The 25166-nt window shown below is 46.2% G+C and overlaps 1 protein-coding gene across 3 annotated transcripts in view; it reads left to right on the forward strand.

Moving 5' to 3' along the window:
- Positions 1–25166, forward strand: part of KCNH7 (potassium voltage-gated channel subfamily H member 7) — a 1437897-nt gene that overhangs the window by 1360308 nt on the left and 52423 nt on the right. For all 3 annotated transcript variants that reach the window (XM_078681650.1, XM_078681648.1, XM_078681649.1), the window contains one exon: positions 23804–23972. In XM_078681650.1, coding sequence (XP_078537776.1) covers positions 23804–23972 — 169 coding nt within the window. The remainder of the gene's footprint in view (positions 1–23803; positions 23973–25166) is intronic.

A 25166-nucleotide genomic window follows, 5' to 3' on the forward strand; every position in this document is an offset into this window, starting at 1 on the left:
CTGTCGTGCGTTAGACCTTTTCAAAACTACATTTCCCAACATGCAAAACCGCGATTAAGAAAGTGCCTCGATTCTTTACCATGATGTTTTTGAAAAAAAGTTGCCACAATATATCTTTGCATGTTATAAATTAATATGTACAAGTTTGGTCCCACTTGCGATGAACTCAGGTCTTCCGTCCATTTCTGTGTATTAATGTTCTATTGCATCTTCTTTCCATTTATTGTTGCTCTCCGGTGGGTGCACTCCCTTGGTGGGGTTATAGTATGAATGTTCAAATGAGTAAAGGGATGCACACCGTATTTATCATGTTTCTTTTGTTCTTCCTGTTCCTCTTGCCTTTGTTCAGATTGCGTGCAGAACGGTTATATTAGGCCTACCCCACTGCCATCTGTTAAAATGAACTGTTGAGGGATGGGGCTGCATCTAGCCCCATGAAACCAATCGCACAGCGTCATGCCGCCCTTGGCGTGCATATGTATTCGAAGGTTCTTTAACCATTTTTCAGTGTTTATTCCATATTTTTCTCCATACTTTAAGCTTCTTGTTTAAACATTTTCATCAGTTTTTTATCCAAATCCACAGAAACCGATTTTTAGCCAATTTCCAAATTTCTAATATTCTGATTGTGCCGATCCGGGCCTCTTAAAAGAATATGAGTAATGCGTTGTTCATCACAAGCAGTCTTTATTTCACTTTAAAAACCCAATGCATTTCGGGCCAAAGTGCAGTAATGATGAACTCTAATTGTAACCATGTGTACATCTATGAATAATAGTGCTAATGTAAATTTTGTTATTATTAATTGTAGTGACCCCCGAGGAAGGGCACGGAATGGCCCGAAATGCATTGGGTTTTTAAAGTGAAATAAAGACTGCTTGTGATGAACAACGCATTACTCATATTCTTTTAAGAGGCCCGGATCGGCACAATCAGAATATTAGAAATTTGGAAATTGGCTAAAAATCGGTTTCTGTGGATTTGGATAAAAAACTGATGAAAATGTTTAAACAAGAAGCTTAAAGTATGGAGAAAAATATGGAATAAACACTGAAAAATGGTTAAAGAACCTTCGAATACATATGCACGCCAAGGGCGGCATGACGCTGTGCGATTGGTTTCATGGGGCTAGATGCAGCCCCATCCCTCAACAGTTCATTTTAACAGATGGCAGTGGGGTAGGCCTAATATAACCGTTCTGCACGCAATCTGAACAAAGGCAAGAGGAACAGGAAGAACAAAAGAAACATGATAAATACGGTGTGCATCCCTTTACTCATTTGAACAATGAATACAGCCAGCACATCCGTGGTGTCGCAAGAAGGATGTAGTAAAAAATCTTGCAGCGCTGTCTTGTCGCAGTGCTGTAACACTTTTCATGAGTTTTGCTTTAATACTGTAGACTAGTTTTTGAAAAATTAATGGATCCATTGAGGAGTGGCATCAGGTGTTAATGGGTATCAAGTGCTGGATACAGTGTTCTCCTGACATTTCCCAAGGACAAGGGTGTATTTGGTGCCCCCTGACACTCCTGCTGTTCCCAATGACATGAGGTATGTGCACTATGTTGACCCCCACATTGCCCAAGTGCAGGTGTAATTACTTCCTTACACTCCTCTTGCCCTGGTTCATATTAGTATTTTGTGCTAATTACCATCCACCATTTTGAAAGAGGGCATTTGGTGCCTGCTGCTCACAGTGCCCACGTGTTAAGGGTATTTCTCCCACTCCACCATGAACAAGAGCAGGTGTGAAGGTTACTGCAGATAACAATTCCTCTGTGGATTGATTACTTTTCCAGTCCTCCTTTTACCTCAAAACAATGTGGGTGAGGGAGGGCCAGAACATCTAAGAGCTGCCCCTATGACATGTTGGCAGTTGTGACAGGATACCAGAGCATCTGTCACTCACAGTATCCCTCCAAGACCCACATTTCTTTGTGAGTCTGTCTTGCCTTACACAGCGTTGTGGGGCCAGGGGAACTTGAGCAGCTGTCACCCGCCTAGGAAACACTGTTCCTTTATGTAGTTTTTACAAAATCCACATATATCTTCATCTCACAAAGAGGCAGATTAAATTATTAGGGAATGATTCATGTGTCTTTCTTTTATCCTGAGAAGTAACTAGATCTCGACACGCAGAGGAACCCCTTCACTATTATCAAACCAAAGTGTGTGATGACGTTCTTTCCCACACTTGTCAATTCAAAATGCTGAAAAATACAGATTCCGGATGCAAACTCCAAGCCACAAATGCCAGAAACCACATTCATATCAAAACTGGCAGCTTTGTTTTTACATTCAACACATTCCATGGCACAACCTTTGGCTGTAAGTGGAACTGGTGAATTTTATATTAGAGGTTTGCAATCCACTTAGCCTCAACCTGGCGAAACATCTATGGAGAATCTGTACTGAGATTCCTATAAGGCTCTTTCACTGACTTCTGGAGTTAAGGACTTCGAAGCAGCCATTATTTCAGAACTGCAATGGCAAAATCAAGAAATCCATACAAAGAAATATCACATCTATTGGACAAATGGCATGTAAAAAAACGTACAGCACCACTGTAACTTAAGTTTTTAAATTATTTTAACTGCCGAAATTTCCCTCTGTTACTATCTTCAGCTCTGGGCATCAACATAGCAATTCTAGAATGTGGGATTGATTAGCAATCATGTATATGAAAAATGCATAAACTAAAAAGAACAGATGATGGATTGAATGCTGAACAAATCAAACATTCACCTCCAGTCACGGATCTGGGTTTAATCCATCGTTTCTTTGCTCACCATGTCACCTCAGTATGGACCCTGCCATATGCAAACCCGTCTTGACCCTGGTCCCCATGGGCATAGTCCAGTCTGAATTGACAGGCCATGCCCTCCCTGGACTGGAAACAAGTATCCTGGGGACGGTTTTGGGGTATCCCCCTCATGAACAAGGCTAGCTTGAATCCAGTGGCACATTGAGCGCAGGGCCCACTTCTGGGCATACCCATCCCACTTAGGGCGATAAAAGCAAAAAGAACAAATGAAGCCTGGGAAACTGAACAAATCAAACATTCACCCTTAGTCACAGATTTGGGTTTAATCCATCCTGGCAGTTCAGGCTGGACTGTTCCCATGGGGAGCTGGGTCAAGACTGATTTGCACATGGCTGGGTCCAAACTGGGGTGGTGTAGTGAGCAAAAAAACATGAATTAAACCCAGATCTGTGAGCGGGGTGAATGTTTGATTTGCTCAGTATTCGGTCCATTATTTGTTCTAAATGCATAAATTAGACCTAAAACGATAAAGGGTAAACTGGAGAGTCTACTGTTTGTTACCAAGCATTTAAACGCCACATTCTAGTTACCTCATATGAAGACTCAATGAAATGAAATGGTATTCAGTAGTAGCTTAGACATTAGGAAAAGATCTTCATTTCGAATTCTATTTTTTTAAACAACGCCATCGCCCACACTACATGCAGACAAGGATGTCTTATAAATTCTGGAATGCAACAAATTTTACAACCTGAAAGTTCTCACATCATATTCAATTAAAGATGTACAGTTGGCAACACTCTTCTTTCAGTAACACCATGGATGGGAGGGAGGGAAATAATATCAATCCAGCCTCCCAACCCATACCACGTTACACATAGAGATTAACCGCATCGCTGCGGCGGCTATTCCGCCGCAGCGCTGAGGGGGTGGGGCGGCTGCGCGGCGACCGCATGCTGGTGACGGAACCGCTCCGTCATCAGCCGCGGTTGGGCTGTGCTCATGACGGAGCGGTTCCGTCATGGCCCCGCCCGCTCAATAGAACGCGCCACGCAGGCGCGGCGGCCGGGCCATGACGGAACCTCTCCGTCATCAGCACAGCGCCACCGCAGCTGATGACGGAGCGGTTCCGTCATCAGCATCGAAAGGGTTAAGGGGCAATAAGGTTATTGCCTTACCTCACAAGCTGTAGATAATTTGATAAGGGATGAGAATGCGAGTACTAAATCTATAAGTGGCAGAAGTAATAGAAATCAAACAATCAGTTCTCTCGGGCATTACTGCCAGCATGTCTCAGCTGGTACTGTGCGCCCAAATTGGGTGGACAGCCTTCTTCAGGACAAAATGATCCCTAAAATACCAGTCCTTCTGTCAAGAAATGAGTCATATGTCTCAACATGAGTCAATCACACAAGAGCGAATGTATTACTAATTGAGGGGGATATGTTCAGTGAAGTGGCAAAGCGTGTCGTTAGCCTCCTGGGTTTAAGGACATGCTCTGCCACCCTCGGGGAGGATTGGTTAGTGTAGGAAGGGGTCCCTTCCTGCACATAAACAATCCTAAAATGCCACACATTAAAGTTACAAAATGGCAGTTTTTTTAAAGGTTTGTTTATGTATAGGAAGGAACTACATTGTAGCGGGAAGAAAACATAGAACACAGGAGGACCTGCACTCCCATTAGATACTTTACGGTACTGCAAGGACAAGAATCCCTATCAGGGATCAGCCAAAATGAACGTTGAACATTGATAACCATGTTAGGTCAGTCCCGCCAGTTCTAGTATCTGGAGGCGGTCATACACCCCACCGGAATGCAAAACAAGGGATGCCTCCAACCCTCCTGGCCCACTCAGGTAGCAATGTCCTGCCTAAAACGTAGCCACCCACAAAGCAGCATGGGACGGCTTCACCGCTTTGGGCAGGCACTCAGTTTCCAAGCTACACAGGTCCCCCGGGACAAGTGCGTGCAGCACAGCAAAGCTGTATGTGAGTTTGCAGGCAGGTACACAGATCTCACAGGTCCACTGGTAGGATCTTCATAGCGTTCCCTGGTCAGCCTTGAGGTTCAGGCCATGCTGGCTGCCCTTAGTCAATTAGGGCAGACTTGGCGATCCATCAGGATTGGGAGCTGTGATCTCTAGCCAGGTCAGGTTTCTCCCTCCGGACTGCTGAGGAGCAACGGGTGCGGCCGCACCACATAGGGTTCTGTCCCCCGAGGGTGGGATGAAGCTTGCTGACATCAGAGGGAGTCTCGCAGAGCGGCAACTCACTTACTCCCAGCTTAGGGTGCCTCTTCCATGCATGAGTTCCAAACTACAGCTTAGGTGCTCAGGCAGGCAAGATGTGCTGTTTCTGGGAAGCACAGAGAGCAGCACTGAAACAGAATCAAGCGCTGGTTTGGTTGAAGCTTTGAATTGCTGGAATCAGAGTCCCACAGCAATAATGCTGATGCAGAGTCTTTGATGGTCCTGAGACACTGAAAGAACAGGGAGAAAGCCAACAAGCCTTTGGAGAACACTCTGGGCACAAAGGCAAGTAGCAGGCAGCAGGTCAGGACATCAAGATAAGTTGTAAAGTGGCAGCCCAGTATTCAGCAGGTAACAGGTCAACACAGCAATGCAGTTAGCAGGAATGGTTGTTTCCCCTGCCATCCCAGTAGTCGTCCTGGCAATGTGCAGATGTAGAGCTGGCAACGTCTGGTTACAAATCCCACACAGTGTCTAAAAATATGGGGTCAGAGCCCCAGTACTTATACTCAAAAATGCATTTGATATAGGGGTGACTTCAAAAGACCCCTTAGAAGTGCACAAAGATCCCTTTTACCCACCCCTGGCTCAAGGGGATCAGTAGGGGGTAAATCGGTCCTATGTGTGAGGGCAGGACACATCCTATTCAAATGTAAGTGTGAACCACCTCTCCATATCCCTGTCCAAGAAAAGTCTTAGTATGAAGATTAGTGCAAATGTGTCTCCTGTCACTCACAGCCCTTCCTGTATTGTAACTGTCTGGAAAGAATGCACAAAGAGTAGTTGTGACCCAGCCCAGACGTACATTGGGGACAGGCTGTAAAGCACAAAGAGTTATAAGCACAGAGAAACACCCACTTCTTAAAAGGGGCGTTTCTAAAATATTAATGTGAAATCCAACTTCACCAGTAAGTAGGATGTATCATTACCATTCTAAAAATGGCAACACTACTTCTTTCTGATCAGGAATTATAAATTAAAACTATAGACGAGAATTCACAATGCTCACCTATGAGAGAAATAACAGTAGGGAGACATGAAATAGGCTGTTTGTCACTATCAGGACATGCAAAACATAAAAGTACATGGTCTGCCTTTTACTTAAACAGCACCCTGCCCATAGGGCTACCTAGGGCTTAGATTAGGGGTGACATATGTGTAATAAAAGGGGAGTTTAGGGCTTGGGAAGTAGTTTTAAATGCTACGTTGAAGTGGCAATAAACTGTGCACGCAGGGCCTGTGGTGGTAGGCCTGAGACAGGTTTGAAAGGCTACTTCTGTGGGTGGCACAATCAGTGCTCCAGGTCCACTGGTAGTATTTAATGTGCAAGTCCTGGGTATACAGCATACCAAGGGACTTACAAGTAAATCAAATATACCTAACATGTTTTAACCAATAATGCCATGTTTAGGGGAGAGAGCACATGGTAAAGTGCCCAGAGTCCTCAAGCCAATAAAAAGAGGGTCAGAAGAAAGGGAGAAGGAAGGCAAAAAAGTTTAAGGATAGCCCTGCAGAAAGGGCTGTCCCACAAGCCTCTATATGCCAATGCAAGGTTTTCATCAGGAATCCCACCGAGGAGCACTCCCTGCAGGTAATCCGATGGGCACAATGCCTCTATAACCAGCCCCCCCCCCCCACGGTCTCCATGGGGCTGATCCTACATTTGCTTCCCAAAACGTTTACTTACACAGAAGGCTGTAAGAGTGCCTAACCCGTAAGTAAACGGTCTGGCAAATTGGTGGATCAGGGAAGGGTCCGCCTTAGCATGCATAGACCTCCCGATCCACACTCTTGGTCCTGATGAAAACCTTGCACTGGCATATAGTGGTTGAAACATGTGGACCATAATCCCACATAAATATTGATACTTCTTGGTCAATTTAGCCAACATAAGTACCACACTTGGTTTTACTATATCTTGTGACTCCACATTAAAATTTTAGGAACATCACAAAGGTATTTATAAATCACACACTTTCACTCCTTCTCAAAAAAACAGCTTCACTGCAGTTGCAGGCGTCAAAGCACACCCGAGTGGCACTCGACCACTTGGGTAGACCCCGATGATGAAGCATGTCACCAACTAGGTTGGTGACTGAGGGGTTTCTTAAAGAAAGAATTCTTTCTTAAGTGTATCTTTCTCCATATACTTCACTAGGACATTGCGCCCTGGGGATACTCCCTCTTTGTTTTTCGTATATTTGACCTTTGGGGACTGGGAGTGTTGTTCCCAAACCAAATATCCCTTACCATTATAATTTTGATTCAACTACTTTCTAATATAATGTATGCAGAAAAACAAATGACTTGCCCTCTGAAAAAGTTAATTTAAACTTTGGGAGAAAGTAACAACAGTAACTGATCGGGGGCATGGCTAGCCAACACCAAAGATGGCAGCTATTGAATAGAGCTCCGAGCGCTGCTCGACTAATCTCCCCCCGCATCCGCTAAATTAATCTGCAGTGCCTGCTGTTCACACCGACCCGGCGCTCTGTGAGTGCAGGAGTAACCTGGTCCTACAACGAAGAAAATCCGCTCGACTCACCTGAAGATATTGGGGCCAAAACGGTTAGCCGAGAGAAGTTGGGTGTTCCGGCTGCGACGACACTCGGCAGCCTGCTACATGATCCTGGCTGTTTAGAGCCAGGCCCGTAGGGCCTGGAGTGCCGCCCTTTGTGTGCCCCAGCTTACCTCTGGATTACAGCTTGCCTGGGCCTATGAGGTGTCCTGGTCGTTGCATCTGGGATTTCCCCAGTGATTCCTCTGCCACCGACGTGCAACGCGAAGTGCTGGGTGGGCTCCGGTTCACGTAGTCATCTCCAGAGCTTCTCCAGTGCTGTAATCTGACTTGGTGGTTGGGGCGGAGGGTGGGGGTGATAGCAAATACCCCCCATCAGCATGACACCGAGTGCAGGACGCCGCAACATCTGGTCATTCCTTGCCTGCAGAGCGAATCCACATTGCCCCTCCCCCATGATTGACGACAGGCCAGAGTGAGGCCTTATTCTTATATTTGCATGGAGGGTGCACACTGAGGGACATTTGCCAGCAATATCCCCTGACCTCAGGGTTGTTGTTGGACACACCACCGCTTTAGTTGCGGTCTGGGAAAACCACTCTGTGCTGCCACAGCCCCAAGACTGCAACAAGACCATATAGTGGTGGCACAGGTGAGGCGTTGTGGACCCGATTGATGTAGTATGCGAGTGTGGGGCCGCATTACTGAAGCTGGATTCAGATCCCTGGGGCCCCTGCTGGATCGGAGCGCCGTAGGTGTTTGGTGGTGGAGCGTGCTGTGTTTGTACTTCCTCTGGGTGGTTGCTCATATTCATCCCTTATATCAGTTCCCCCACTACCTCTCTTGCCAGGGGTCTTGACTTGATAGTTTGTTCAGCGTCATGGCCACCGCGAAGGGTTCCAGGCAGACCCACCAACTGAAACTAGCAAAATTTGCTCACTCTAAGCCTGACGCTATAGACGAGAAATATGACGAGCAGGAACCAAAGCATCCAGTCAATGAAGGGGCCCTAACATTGGTAGAAGTAATGGAGGCTATTCAAGGGGTTCAACCGGCACTGGAACAAAAGATCGACACAGTAATGACGGAAGTCACCCTCATACGCGCCGATCCCCGCAACTTGGGAGAAAGGGTCAAGGCAACTGAGGACTCGGTCAAACCGCTGCAGCCTCCACGAAGACACTTGAAACGATGGTCAAGAAGCTACAAGCTCAAACATCCGACCTTGAGGTAAAACTAGAAGATTATGAGGGGCGCTCACGCAGAAATAACATATGGATTTTGGGGATCCTGAGAAAGCAGAGGGACAAGTCACAGATCTGTTAGCTGAGGACTTGATTCAGACCCACCTGCAAACGCTGTCCCTCTCACTGTACTTCTCGGTGGAGCATGTGCATAGAGTGCCTGGAGGCCCCCCGAAGCAAGGCCGCCCCTCCGCGTCCCACACTGGCAAGGATATTTAATTTCTGCGACAGGGATGTCATCCTCCAAATGGCATGCGCAACCCCGCCGCTCAAGTTAGAGAACTCTACAGTTATGTTCTTTCCCGACTTCACCTATATGGTACAACAGAAATGCAGATCCTTTCTGGAAGTAAAACAGGCTCTCCGACAGCACAACCTGAAATATGGGATGCTTTTTCCGGCCAAGCTGCGGGTGCAGGCTGATGGGAAATCGTGGTTCTTCCAGACTCCGGAGAAATCCTGGTGCTGGCTTGAGGGTTGGCGATCTTCTGGTACTAAGTGACATTCCTCTTCCAACTGAATACATGGGCAAGGCAACCATCCTGAAAGGGTCTTTCGAAGCAGTTAGATTTGATCATCTGTGGCACTCCTCCTGCCGCCGTGGCCTGATTGGACCTTTGTGGTCAAAGGGGTCCCTTGCTGTGTGGCAGTGACTATGAGTATCGACCGGCCCCAAGAGGGAAGGGGTGACTATGATTTGTGAAAGATTGTTTGATGTTTGCATCTTTTCTATGTATATAACACTTGCATTTGATGGCCAGACACGTATAGGTGCTAGACATATCGCTACTACTCGCTGCATAGGGTGGAGCTGCCTGTAATGGTGAGGTGGACCCCGGGTTGGGATGGATTTAAAACTTTTAATATGCTATACTTTAGGCTCACCTAGTGGTTATTATGGGGGATCAAGGCCATTTATCTGGTTAGTTCGGCTGTGTAGCATTCCCCTCTACACAATCATTTGTTTTGGGTATACAGGCGCTCTGCAAAATTGGGGGGTCAGCAGTTCTACGTCCACGTTGCAGGGTGGCAGGGTGGAGGTGGGTTCCAGGGTGTTTCATCGGGGTTGATTGCAGTGTATGCATGTATGTTCAGTGCAGTCTAGTAGATGGTGCCTCTTTGATCGCACTTTGTGCCGTTAGTAATATGATTAATAGTTCTCTGTATGCCAGATGTGTACTGTCGCTATCACTCAAAGGGGAAGGCCGGATGGAGCTTTGTCACTGTTTGTTTGTTGTCCTCCATGAGGGAGGGCCCCATGTACTGCATGTTAATGAGCATTGAACAGGAGACGGCTCCACTATTGGGCCGCCTAAAAGTACTCTCTTAGAATGTAAATGGCTTGGGAGATCGAATAAAGCAGGAATAGTATTGCAATATCTTAAGCGGCATGCCCCGGACCTCCTATTACTCCAAGAAACACATATCCAGGGAACCTCCTACTGCACGCTTAATAGATGGGGGTATAAAATAGTGGCCCACGCAGGTTAGGCTAAAGGGTCCATAGGGGTTGGTATTCTGGCAGGCAACTCCCCTTCCAGATACAAAAGGTTACTCGGGACCCACATGGTAGGTTTGTCAAGGCCTCCGGGCAGTGGGAGGGTAGGCCCCTTAGTGTGACTTCTCTATACTTATCCCCTACTCCACTCCCCCACTTTGACTGATTTGGGTCCGTATATGCTGAACCTACCTCAGGGTGATGTATTGGTGGGAGGTGATTGCAAAGCAGCCCCTAATGGTGCCTTATACTGATTACCACCCAAGGGAGGGGAATCACCCAGGAAATTATTGGCAGACTTCCTTGGGGCCCTTGGCCTGATAGATATATGGAGAGTCTGTAACCCTACGACCAAACAATATACCTTCTACTCCGGGGTTCACAGGAGTATGTCCCGCATAGATTACCTCTTTTGTAAAGCCACCCAGCTCCCCATGTTTGGCAAAATCTCCTTCCTTCCTAGGGGCATCTCAGATCATTCTCCGATTATGGCATGCTACGGAGGCGTTCCACCCCCCACTCGTCACAAAATGGTTTTAAACCCCTGGTACCTCAAAGTGCCAGCGATATGCGAGAAACTGGCAGAAGCTACTAAAAATTACTTCACTGAAAATGACAGTTTAGTTGGCTCAGTTGGCTCAGACATGACGTTATGGCAAGCTTACAAGACGGGGATCTGAGGTTACGGGTCACAGGAAAGAAAAAACGAAACAATTGGAGAAAATAGAAAAAGAGGTTGCCCTTCTTGAAGGCGGCTTGGTGAAATCAGGCACACCGGATGCCTCGCACACGTTGGCCATAAAACAAAAGGAGTATAGGGACATTGCCCGGGATGCGGCAAGGGCCCAATACCGAGCCACTCAACATTGTGTTTAGGATATAGGCAATAAGGCCAGTGAACTGCTAGCGTGGCTTGACAGGAGGGACCCCAAGACCACCCTCAGAGGCACCCTCATCTACAGACCTCCAGGACCATGCACACAATTCAGCGAAGACATCACAGACTTCATCAGCCCACACGCCCTCCCCTCCACTGACTACATCCTCCTAGGGGACCTCAACTTCCACCTGGAGAACAACAAGGACTGCAACACCACCGCCCTGCTGGATAACCTCGCCAACCTCGGACTCAAGCAACTGGTGGACACCCCAACCCACTACGCCGGCCACACGCTTGACCCCGTCTTCTCCTCCAGCAAGCACATTTCCTTCAGCCACTCCACCGGACTTCATTGGACAGATCACAGCTGTGTCCACTTCAGCTTCAGAAGAACCACGACCCACCACCATCCGCAACAGGTTCCTCGCAGAAGCTGGAGCAAGATCACCGCTGACCAGCTCACCACCTCCCTCAGCCAGAACCCTCCCGCCAGCGCAACGGACCCCAACGAAGCAGCCCGCACCTTCACACAGTGGCTCACCAACTGCGCCGATGACCTCACACCACTGAAGAACCCTCCCAGCAGACCCAGCAGCAAGAAAGCCTCCTGGTTCACCGACGAACTCAAAACATCCAAGAAAAACTGCTGCACCCTTGAAAAAGCCTGGCGCCACGACCAGACCACAGAAAACATAACTGCCCTCAAGAACGCCACCCGCAAACACCACCAGCTGATCCGCACCACTAAAAGGACAACATTCAAAGAACGACTGGACAACAACACCCACAACAGCAAGGAACTCTTCAGCATTGTCAAAGAGTTCTCCAACCCCAACGCCGGAAAGAACGACATCACACCCTCGCAAGACCTCTGCGACTCACTCGCCACCTTCTTCCACCGCAAGATCGCCGACATACACAACAGCTTCGGCACACAGACCACGCACCCAACCACCGAACCAACGCCCCCCACCACCACCCTCTGCAACTGGACCCCGGTCAGCACCGAAGACACCACCTGCACGATGAACACCATCCACTCTGGATCACCAACCGACCCCTGCCCCCACCACATCTTCAACAAGTCCGACTCCATCATCGCACCCCAACTCCGGGACATCATCAACCTCTCCTTCAACACCGCCACCTTCCCGGAGAGCTGGAAGCACGCCGAGCTCACCGCCCTCCTGAAGAAAGCAACAGCGGACCCCACCGACCTCAAGAACTTCCGCCCCAACTCGCTCCTCCCTTTTCCTGCCAAAGTCATCGAGAAGACCGTCAACAAACAGCTCGCCGCCTTCCTCGAGACAAACGGATCCCTTGACCCTTCGCAGTCCGGCTTCCGAGCCAACCACAGCACCGAGACCGCCCTCATCGCAGCCACCGACGACATCAAGTCCTTGCCCGACAACGGGGAAACAGCGGCCCTCATCCTCCTGGACCTCTCTGCAGCATTCGACACTGTCTGCCACCGCACCCTAGCACAGCGCCTCAGCAACATCGGCATCCAAGAGAAGGCACTGGAGAGGATCATCTCGTTACTCGCCGGAAGGACCCAGAGAGTCCGCCTCCCCCATTCAGATCCAAGGCCACCGAGGTCATCTGCAGGGTACTACAAGGATCCTCACTCAGCCCCATCCTCTTCAAGGTCTACATGAGCCCCTTCTCAACCATCGCACGCCAACACAACCTTAACATCATCTCCTATGCCGACGACACCCAGCTGATCCTCTCCCTCACCAACGACCCCGCCACCGCCAGAGCCAGCCTACACGAAGGGATGAAAGACGTCGCCGAGTGGATGAAGAACAGCCGCCTGAAACTGAACTCAGACAAGATGGAAGTCCTCATCCTGGGATCATCACCCTCCACCTGGGACTACTCCTGGTGGCCCCCTGCCCTGGGCACCACCCCCAAGCCAACGGACCACGCACGAAACCTGGGCTTCATCCTGGATTCCTCACTCTCGATGACCAGACAAGTCAACGCCGTATCGTCATCGTGCTTCAACACCCTGCGCATGCTCCTTAAGATCTTCCGATGGATCCCCACCGAAACCAGGAAGACAGTCACCCAGGCACTCATCACCAGCCGACTGGACTACGGGAACACCCTCTAAGCGGGAACCACTGCCACACTACAGAAAAGACTCCAGCGCATACAGAACGCCTCCGCACGACTCATCCTGGACATCCCTCGCCGCAGCCACATCTCTACCCACCTGAGAGACCTGCACTGGCTCCCCGTCAACAAGAGGATCACGTTCAGACTCCTCACCCACGCACACAAGGCTCTCCACGACGTGGGCCTGAAGTACCTCAACAGCGGCCTCACTTTCTACACACCCACCCGCCAGCTACGATTGGCCTGCCTCGCCCTCGCCACCGTGCCACGCATTTGCAGAGCCACCGCTGGAGGTAGATCCTTCTCCTACCTGGCGGCCAAGACATGGAACTCCCTCCCATCCACCTACGGCTGACCCAGGACCACCTCTCCTTCAGGAAACAACTCAAGGCCTGGCTCTTCGAGCAGTAACGAACCCCTCCCCCAGTGCCTTGAGACGCTACTGGGTGAGTAGCGCGCTATACAAATTGTTGATTGATTGATTGATTGATAGGTGGTTGGCTCAGATTACAGACCAGGGAGGCATGAAGTGACAGGACAGAGCTGGGATAGCGGGGGCATTTGCCGACCATTTTGAGCGGGTTTACAACACTACACAGACTACCACCCAAGTGGAGGTGGCAGAATTGCTGGCCACTCACCTCTGCCTGTTTTGGATCCCCAGGACATTGGGGAACTGGACACCTTCTTGACAGCTGAAGAGGTTTCCAATTCGATTGGCGCTTTGCAGTCTGGTAAGGCCATGAGCCCTAGTGGCCTTTCAATCGAACTTTATAAAACCAACGCTCGCATAATTGCCCCATTCCTCATGCAAGAAAAAAAAAAAGAACAGCGACTGATCGATTGTCATTGGTCTTTAACCCCAATTCTTCTGTAAATGCCAATATAATAAAATGCACCTGCATTCTAAATGTCTGCATTCTACATGTAAGTGAAAGGGAGGCTGGCTTCCATATTGCACATGCAACGTAATTGGAGAATAGCACTTCTATTGCAATTTACTACAGCCAGATTTACTTTTTTTTCAAGCAACACAATGAAACAAGGAAACTTGCTTCGCTGCGTTACGGGAAAGGGAGAGAATACGCCATATCTAGTAAGATATGCTACACTTCTGCTCTAACCCAGCATTGGGGCACTATGTGGTGCCTAGAGCCATAGCAGGCACCATTGCACTATGGTGCAGGATTCCTGCATTACGAGCAGCATTGTTTATGTGCAGGAAGAGACATCTCCATGCACAAAAACAATCCTTAGAAGCATAGTCTTCTTTCTATGTGTGCTGCAGAATGCAGTTCACATGAAACAGTAAGCAATGAGTAGAAATAAAGATATTTCTCTTTCTTAAGCTGCTGTTGGGTATGAACACCATTTTGGAGCAACCTCAGGTTTATAAGTCTTTACAAAGCCAGGTTTGTATCAAAATACATGCCCGTCAGGGCTCGACTGGCTGCCGTAATAGGCTCCAGGTGTTTTCCTGGTTACGCTGGAAGGGCGGGGGCTGGTTTTGGACTCGTGGGGGGCGGTTTTGTTAGTGGAGGCCGGATTTGCAGCAGTGCTGCAATATCGGCCCCCTTGTAACAAAAGCAGCACTGTTTTTCTCACCAGCATGACCCCCCCATGCTGGTCTGACTTAATTGCCTGGGCTGGTTTACGTGCTCAGTCCGGCCCTGTTGCCCATGCTCCATCCATGTGACGCCTACCCGATGCAAAGTAACACAAGGCAGTACTTTGCACACGTTATGTTACTAGCGTGGCTTAGTAAGTGCCCAAAATGTTTTTGAGTGCTCTGTGCCACAAAAGTGACCCAACCCATATGCAAAATCTTAGTAACTGAGGCTGAATTCATTTGCTAGGTTTCTGACCCAGCCACCTCTCGTCCTGTGCATCAACAGCGTAGCAAGAGTGTCAGGGGCCCTAATACAGAGAAAGAAAATGGGACCTCGTAACCAACCATCCCTTTGTTAGTAACAGTCATCAATAATTGCAGTTGAGTATTCTCTCCCTGGGCTCTGTGCGACCATACCTGCTCTACTAATAATAGCTACACCCCTTGCTCCTTTTCACTTGTGCCAACAGGAAGTGTGAGAGTGCGAAGTCGACACCAGCAGTCATTCCCTTGGAGCTTAGGATGTCATTTAAGTTATTTTTAATGTGTTGGAACACTGTGGCTGCGATAAGGGCGAAATAGGTTGTAATCGACCTAAAAAAGACTTGACAGTGACTACAGAAGAAACATAACGTGCCTTGTGTTAGATTCCAGCAAAAGACAACAAGAGAGAAATCAAAAAACAAGTATGAATACACACATTACTATCAAAAGCTATGGATTTTATTCTGAAGTTAAGGAAGTGTGGACTGGCAGCCATGGCAACCCTTGCCAAGGCAACCCGCTGCAGAGTCGAGACAGAGCTAAATTTAGAACGTCTCCTCAAGTGTACATTTTCATCGAGACAGGGTGTACTTTCCTACTTCATGCCATTTTCAGTTTTCGTTTTGCAAATGTGTTCGGCCTTGGGTCACAATGACATGCAGGCTGCAATACACGGTGAGGATGTTGAGCTTGATGTGTTGGACTTGCTGAATCTCCTGCTGTCGATTTTGATACTGGCTGTGGAAATACATTGTAATATTGTTTACAAACAATATGTTGTCACCAGACTGCACGTTTAAATGCTCGAGGCACAAAGGAACCGATGTGAAGAAGGAAAATACATGTTGTAGTCGACGTAATGCTATTCTTCAGTATCACAACTGAGTAAAGGTTTTCCGACACGCAAAGGCATTTATTTTCCTTTTCTCGTGTCACTGAAACCAAGTCAGACCCCGGAAGTGCTCCTTGCAGCTACGTATATATGTGGGAGGTGCAGATATACACAGCAGACCACGCATTACTTCCGTGCATTTAAGGAAAGTTACCAATTGGGTGAAGCTAAATATGACGATAACATTTAGGGGCGTAATTCAACTGAAAATACGGTCAAAAATGCACACAAAAAAAAAAACTGAGAGCTCGCAGAAAAGGTGGCCTGGCTACCATTAGGATTTAATATCTGCATATGAGACAAAGTTCAGACTTTTTGAATTATTAGGCTTAAGTTAGTGTCTGGGCACAGAGAAAGGCACTGCTGGTGCAACGGAATGTTATTGAGCAATCTGCAGTTGGGCGACTGTCTGCTTCTGAAGACACATGCAAGGTGGAGGCCCATACTAATGAGTCTGCCTTTCATCATGTAATCTAAGATGAACTCCTGTATCCCCAAGTCCAACAAAGCTTCCAGCATACACCAGCCAGCATCATGCTGACTTGTCTTCATGGATGCATTTCCTCAGTGGTGGCCGGTGACCCTCAAAAGAGGAGGGTCACCGATCCAGCTCCAAACCCAGGGGCAGAGAAGGATAAATCACAATGCCTTTAGGCTCACATTCCAAAGCGCTCAATCATGGCTAGTTAACAGATTATATAATGGGTGTGACAAAACTCTGGAATTAAGGCTGAAGGCAATGAAAGTTTCTGACTTGAACGAACATAGCTTGGCATTTGGACACATCAATTCACATCTGCTGTTTTAAAAAAAGACAGCTTGTATCATATACACCGAGACGTGCCATTTGAAAACAGAGAGGGGAATTCTTGTAGAGGAAGGTCCTGAGTTGCAGATTATTTAACTATAATACCAGGTATGGTGTTCAGTTCTAATCCCAGTTATGTATGATATATCACTGTGCCCACTTAGTGAGGATAGGCTGAGGCAGATGTATCTTTAAACATGGTAGAGCTTCTCATTGTATAAAGTTTACTTGCACTTTGGTGACATGCATATGTTTTCTAGTTGTGGCGCAGTTGTTTTATAATAGAGCACAATAGTTTCAATAAATATTGTAAACTGTTATTGTGTCTTTAGTTTTGTTTATTATGGACATACATGAGTGAGAGAACGAAAAGGTGATGATCTGGTTCCACAGTTCCCTGAGGGAACTAGAGTGTTGTGTTCTGGGGTGCTAACTTACCTGTCACTCTGGAAAGGTTAGAAGGACTGGTAGAGCACTATGATCTAGTTTTGATTGGAGTTGATAGGTATTGATGTGGTATGATGACTCAGGGGCATATTACCAAGCAATAGCGATAATTATCGCTATTGCTTGGTTAGAGATAAAAATTTACCGCTGAGCTGCGGCGATTTTTATCTCAAATAAACCTTGGTATTACCAAGGTTTATCGCAAATGCGATAAAAATCGGCTGCAATGCATGAATATCGCTGAAAAGTCAGCGATATTCATGCATTACCGAGCTAATGCTCTTAGCCGTGTTATCCACCTCCCATTGGATAACATGGCTAAGAACTGCTCAGGGCAAGTGTTAGCTTTTGGAGATATTCGCGCTTAGCGCGAATATCTCCATAAGTTGGTAATAGGAGATAGCGATGTTAGCGACTGTTTCCAGTCGCTAACATCTTGGCACGCCCACTTTGCATGTCATTAGTGATAAATATCACTGACATGCAAAGTGGGGCCCAAGATGGTCGCTATCTCCTACTAGCTGTCGCTAACTGGTGTTAGCGACAGCTAGGTAATAGGGAGATCATTTTATCTCCGCTTTCTTGGCTTTTAAAGCCAAAAAAAGCGGAGATAAACCCCCTTGATAATATGCCCCCCAGTCCCTACATATTGATGTTCTGTGATCCCAGGCATAGTTCTATTTACACAGAATGCCTGCAACAACATCAAGTAGGGAGACAGAGCCCTTTGTATAGCCTATGAAAAAAGCAAACGCTATTACACAGACAACTAGACAATGAAATTAATCACCAGGCAATAAAGGTAACACAAATTATGAAAAAACTCCTACCTAGTGTAGCAAATACTTCCATACTTGAAGGTGTCTGATTGAGGCCACAATACCACATAGTCATCAACCACACCCCCATCCAGAGCAACTACACTCAGCTAAACTGACTGATGTGATCCACCATTAGTTGCAGCCACTCAGTGGAGCACAGGTTTCAGCTTCTCTCAGCAGTACCAAACTGTGCTATAATGTATCTCCTGGCTTAAGGTGAGGTAAAAACATGTTGTAATAGCCTGCACCTTTTACTTAAAGAGGGCCTTGTGTGTTTTTAAAAAATCCTCCGGTTGACTTTAAAATATATTCACTTGAGCAATTAGTGAAATACTATTGATTTACATTTGTGAGATTAAATTATAAGGACTAATTTCCATGGCTATTACAAATATTGATTGTATCATTCTCTAGGCGCACTAAGAAGTGTAACGATCTTTAGATGTTGAGATATCAATTTAATGTGCCTGAGCATTGATTATGCCACATACTTACATAACACTTTAAACTTGTCTCTAGACTGCCAATGCAGCCTGTGTGTGAAGTTTTAAACAGCCATTTTAACCTAGCAAAGTAAACCTCTTTTCAGGCCCAAATCCCATCTTTAATACATATGTCACCCCTAGGGTAGGCCCTAAACAGGCCAGAGAGCAGGGTATAGTGTATTTAAATAGTTAGATATCTATTTTTCAGTTTTACATGTCTTGGTAGTGAAAAACTCCTAAATCTGTTTTCACTGCTGTGAGGCCTACGTCTCCCAAATTATAACATTGAGATAAATTAATACATTTAATACGCGATTGAGAACAGATAGGAATGTTGAGTGTGGTTTCTAAGGAATTGTAATATTAAAACCCTTTTTAATTGTAAAGTTGGATTTTAAGTCACAATTCTGAAAATGCCACTTGGAGAATTTTGGTATTGTCTTGTCCTAATCATTTCTTGTCTGCATCCTGGGTCACATGACTAGGTGTAGCTGGAAGTTGGTCTTTGTGTACTCCTATCAGACATTTAGACAAAGGGTAACAGGTGTTGGCAGGTTGGGCCATCTCTGACTTGATGACGGGGAGAAGCAGTCACCTACCACACTTACACATCAGAAAGTCTCTGCCCGAGGACATCACAAAGGATTTGACAATAATCTTTTGTGACCCCAGAAAAGCTGAGGCCAGGGCATGGAGGCGGGAGATTTCAGACACCTTTGGGGGTAGACCCCTCCAGAACCTTCTCCTATTTCAAAGTGGGCACTAGGTATAAATATTGGGCCCTCAGACTGTAGAAGACTCAGAAGGACTGCTGTGCTGCTCTTCAAGAAGGATTTCTGCTCTATTACCCTCTTGCCCTTCTGCCTGCTGCTCTGCTGCCTGAGTGAAAGGACAGGACTTGCATTTTGAACCCAGTACCACCAGAGGGACAGCAAGGGATAGTTGGCTGGCCTCCTGATCAGAGCCTCAGGAACAGAAAAGACCCCAACCACTTTTAACCCAGCATCTGGAACATGTCTGCTGTAAGTACTACCCCCATGTGTGTGAGTACTACCCACATGTGGTACCAACACAGTCCTTGACCCATGCTCTGCCAGCCCAGCTGTAGTCCTGTGGGCAGAACCACCGCAGCATGACACAATACCGATGCCGTACCTCACATCGATGTCTGTAGTCTCCTCAAAACTGCAGCTGTGCAACTCATCCTCGATGCAGGACTTTGCATCGTAAGCTCCTGATTGATGGCATCCTTGTCAATGACGCAGGACTCTACATCGTATCCCCGCAGCTGGCATCATTGGTGTGGGTTTCCCCTGTATTTTTGCATTTGCCTCCTGTTATTGTGCTGTGTGTTAGACTTTGTTTTGTGGTCTAGATGCTTTGGGCACTTTGCACCTGCTGTTCAGTGCCAAAGAGCAAGTGCTCCCTTTGTCAATTGTTGTTATGGATTGGTGATTCCATGATTGGCATATTTGATTTACTTGTCAGTCCCTATTACAGTGCACTGCGTGTACCCACGGCCTGTAAATCAAATGCTGCTAGGGGTCCTGCAGTGCTAATTGTGCCATCCACATAAGCCACCATTGCAGAGCCTATGTGCAGTCTTGTACTGCCATATCGACTTGGCAAGTGCACCCACTTTCCAAACCCTAACTTTCCCTTTCCTTACATGTTAGTCACCCCTAAGGTAAGTACAAGGTATTCCTGTGTGCAGGGTGCCGTGTATGTGAAAGGTAGGACATGCCCTGATAAGTGTGGCATGTGCTGATAGTGAAATACTACCAATTTCGTTTTTCACTATTGTAAGGCTATCTGTCCCCATATGATAGAATCAAGAGTTTGCTTATAACATCTTATAAGCATAACTGCCTGTGGGAACAAGATGGGAAAATAAAGTTTGATGTGCCTGAACCCAGAATGTTAAGAAGCATCTTTTAGTAAGGGTGATGTTTACATTCGGGGTTTGAAAATACCACTTTTATAAAGTAGGTATTTTCTTGCCCAAACATGCAGTGTGCCTCTGCTAGGTTGTGTATTGACTGTCTGGCTTTGGAGTGACAGGGGCGGGGATGTGCATTCTGTTCAGACAGCCATTTGGAGGGGGGTTAGGTGTGTCCTGTCTTTCCAGGGTGAGTAAGAGCTGGGATGAAAAGACCTGGGATGCATTCAGAGTAGGCGGAGGAGATTTCTTTCACACCCAGTGTGCCTGGTCTGCCTTAGATCATGCTGTCTCCACCTCCTGCCAGGAAGCTGCACCAGAGAGGACAGAACTGCTTTTGGCCGGGCAAGGAGATTCTCTGCCTCAGAGAACAAAGATATTTACTTTATAAACAGAGGGGCCTAGACTCCAGACTTTTAGACTACTTTGGACTCCAAGAGGAACCTCTATCAAAGAGAAGAGCTGGAAGACACTGGAGGAGGAGTACTGCCCCTTTGCTGTGTGCTGTCTGGGGCTGGCCTGCAGTAACTGTTTCTGCCAAGGAGAGAAACTGTGTGTGTATCCTGCTTGAGAAGTGTCTCCAAGGGCTTGGAAGTGGAGCTTGCCATCTGTTCACGAGGTCTCAGGAACATCAAACACCTCACAATCCTTCTGGGCACCGTCTCTGGAACAGCAGGTTTCAGTCACTGCAAAAGACAAGGGTAACTGACTCTGTCACCAAGTCCATCACAGGATTCTGTGTCCTGAAGGCCCCGCAGAAGGCACCGCCGCACTTTGCACTGCATCCTTGGCCTCACCAATGCCATCTTGGCGGATATCACGGAGCCGTTGCTCGCACCGCGTCCTGTGGGACCGCATTCTGCACCGCCTCGCTTTACCCTGCCTGGATGTCACCGACACCGTCACTGCCGGACCGGAACATTGACTGGCTCCGTCACTTGCACCGCAACCTGCCAGCACTGCATCGAGCACTGCCTCACCCTGCACCGTAAGCCTTGGGCTCACCGACACCGTCTGGACGATCGTCACTGAGTCGCTGCTTGCACCGTATTGTGAGGGCACTGCACCCTGCACTGCTTCCACTGATTTGCAACGCAACCACGACAGTTGTCCCTGACCGGCTCATACCATTGTGTCGGCCGCAAAGAGTAAAGGTACTGTTTTCGAGTCTGTCTTCGCTTAGCTGACCCAATACCGGCGCGGTCAGCTGGAATTGTTAGACTGTTGTTGTCAGCATCGAGGTAGCCCTGAATGGAGCTACCGACTTGGAAGAACTGTGTTTTTCAGCTATTTATTCAATTTAAAGGTTATTTTGCAAAGTAACTATTTTACGGTATTGTATTTTGGATTTTTGTTGCATTTGGTCTTGTTTTAGTTTAGATAAAGATTACTTATTTTCCTAAACTGATGTAGTGTCCAATTGTAATGTTTTAACTGTATTGCTGTATGTGTGCTCAAATGCTGTACACACTGCCTCCCAGATAAGCCTTTCTGCTTGTGGCAAGCTACCAAAAAGGTGAGCAGGGGTTGTTTTAGAAGTGTATCCCCCTTACCCTGACTAGGAAGAAGGATCCCTACGTGGACAAAGGTGCAAACCCTTGCCAACTAGAGACCCCCATTTCTAACAGTTATTTTGGTCTCAAATAATGTATTAAATTGTGCTCTATTTTTCTAAATTGGCGTGGTAGTTTTTGTGTTGTGTTCTCACTTTATTGCTGTTCGAAGTGCAGCATAAATACTTTACACATTCCTATAGGTTAAGCCTGACTGGTTTTGTGCCAAGCTACCAGAGGGTAGAGCACAGGTTAATTTGGGATTTGCTTGAGGTTCACCCTGACAAGAATTGTGGTTGCTTATTCATCCTCTGTCATCTGTATCTGAGCTTGTACCCTCCAAACAACTCATATGTACACATGTCAAGGTCCTATGATGACTGAAGACATGTTATACATATATTTGACTCGGAAGTCTTAGTGAAACAGAATATAACATTCTAAGAAAGGTTCATATAACCAATTAGTTATATCATTACAAGGCCTGCATACGAACCTAACAAAGGATGCACCTTTAAATAAAAATCACAAGTCGTTGCTTTGTCTGTGTACCTCACATTTACACTTCACCTTCTCATTGAGGACAGGTAAGGAAAACGAGAACTGCAGCTAATGCGCCTAACATGTTAACATGCTACCATAAGTAGCTATGGGTATTACCTAAAAAACCTTTGATCCATGAAGTAATAAGGGCAATGAAGATACTGATAATGGTCAAATAATATAGTCAGCAATTGACTCAGCAGAATCTCATCCAATTAAATCTGTCCATTATTAGCAGCTGTTGACGACAATAGTTATACTACTTCTGATGCTACTATATCATAATATTAATAAGAAAAGCAGTGCAATTAATTTTCTTATTCTTCATCTAAATATTATTGGTTGTATTATTTCCATTATCTTTGTTAGCATGTTGTTGAATGTTATGTTATGTCACACCGTATTTATAAAGCACAAATACACCAAAGAGTTTTCATGGAGCTGAGGCTCAGAGGCAAAAGGGATATTCTTCTACAGTTATTGATAGTAGTAGTATTAATAGCATCATAGTAAGTGGCAGACTGTAATCCACTGCGCTTTTCAGTGCAGAATGAAGCAGTGTCAAAAGAAACAGGTTTTATTTTGTAAAAGTCCTTTTTACACCGGGCCCTGTATTTTGTATGCAGTGGGGGTACATTATGTTATATAATAATAATAATAATAATAATAATAATAATAATAATAATAATATTAATTATTATTATTATTATTATTATTATTATTATTATTATTATTGTTGTTGTTGTTGTTGTTGTTGTTGTTGTTGTAGTTGTTATTATTATTGTAATAATAACAATAACAATAATAATAATCATCATCATCATCATCATCAATATGTTAAGAGATTGATCTCCATACTGGCTCCTATTCGAACACGTCCAAGAGTTCAATATACTGTTCTGAAAGTCATGAGCGCAGTAATTGGACGTCATTCTCAGATTGTCTATTCTTTCGCAAAGTGTCAGCCTCTGCGAACAGTATGTAAAATATTAGCGCTTTGATACACTAGTTGATGGGCAGTATGCACCGCAAAGTTTGATATTAATTGTCCCTAAAATTGTTTAAAAATTAATGATCAATTCATTGGTTTTGTTCTAGACCTTGCAACATTCTATTATAATTAATGCGCTCCTGTTTAAAGAGGATCTCGTTTTTTTTGGCAGACATTACTAATACAATGGACTGTGAGAAAGAGCAGCCTGGGCTGCATGATGGGTTTTCTGGACAACCCGTGATAGAAGACACCACTTGGGGTATCTGTGAAACGGAGAATGATTTTGCGTACGGTGACGTCGAGCATAGGTTGGATCTGCTGCAAGCCCAGCTCAATAGGTAATGTATAATACCTCACTCTCTCCTGGCCTCTTGCAATTTTGAGATTATTGTGTAGCTCTCCATTATTGCTAGCAACCTTAAGAGCAAACACAACAGGCACAGCATTGAAATATTTGCTTTCTCAGTACAGACGTTTTGAGACAGAATCACGCCTGAAGAGGGTAGTTAGCAAAGTGGATGTTGGAAAGGATTCATCAGCAATAACTTGATGGATTTGCTTGATATATAACTACCACTTGGCTTTGAGAGTGGTGAGATAATCAGGAAGCTGAAAACATTCAGCATGGTTTGATTTATAAACTTTCATTTTAGTGGCAATTATTGGCGGCATGTTGACTTTTTAATTTTCACTACTCGGGAGATGGCTACAGAAACTATTTTTGCAAAAGTTGCTGTAAACAAAAGTGTGTGTTGGAAGTGACTGAGATCTGACTACAGAAATGAGGATGTGAAAGTGAGTAGGAAGAGTGCCAGACACAAAGGGCCTTATTCTCAAATTGCACTTTGAAGTACTTTTTGTACAACAAAATGTAAGTTTTGCCTATGCATCTGTTGTGATATTCTGTTCCAGGCACATTGTATGGGTCATGGAACGTGGTGTTGCAACGGAGAATTAAGAATGTTCTACTCACCAGAGAAACTGGCTTGTGGTTGCTCGAGCAGTTACTTCCAGTTCTCGACGGATGAAGGTCTATAATAAACACCTTTGTATTATTTACTACAACCTTATACTGGCAACGAGCAAGGGACATCCAAGGACAGAATCTGTATGGACCAGAGGCAGGCAGCTCAATGTTGAGAACGTGGAACAGATCAGCGAGGAACTCATAAAACTGGATTAAGTGTTCCAGAGTTGTGAAAGAGTACGGACTAAGAAGCAATAATGAAAACCAGGCATTGTGATGAGGCCGGCGCGTTTCTGAAAGGTCCGTGCTGTGTGTTTGGGGAAGGGCAGCGAGGTCCAGAAGATTTGGCTGTGCGCTGGTGGCATAGCTAAATGGCAAGAAAACAAGGGCAATTGCCAGGCCAGACAAGGAAGTGCATGAGGTGCTGAATCCTCATTGGGTGTTACATGTTAGCTTCCTGGAAACCATAGTGATCGGGTGAATGACTGGATAAGCCCGATTTCCTGTGGAAAGGACGCAAGTGGGCTTAAGAGAGGCCATTTTGTAAGGCTCCCATTGATTGTCA

The sequence above is a fragment of the Lissotriton helveticus genome, chromosome 3_1, assembly GCF_964261635.1.
Source record: "Lissotriton helveticus chromosome 3_1, aLisHel1.1, whole genome shotgun sequence".
NCBI lineage: Eukaryota > Metazoa > Chordata > Amphibia > Caudata > Salamandridae > Lissotriton > Lissotriton helveticus.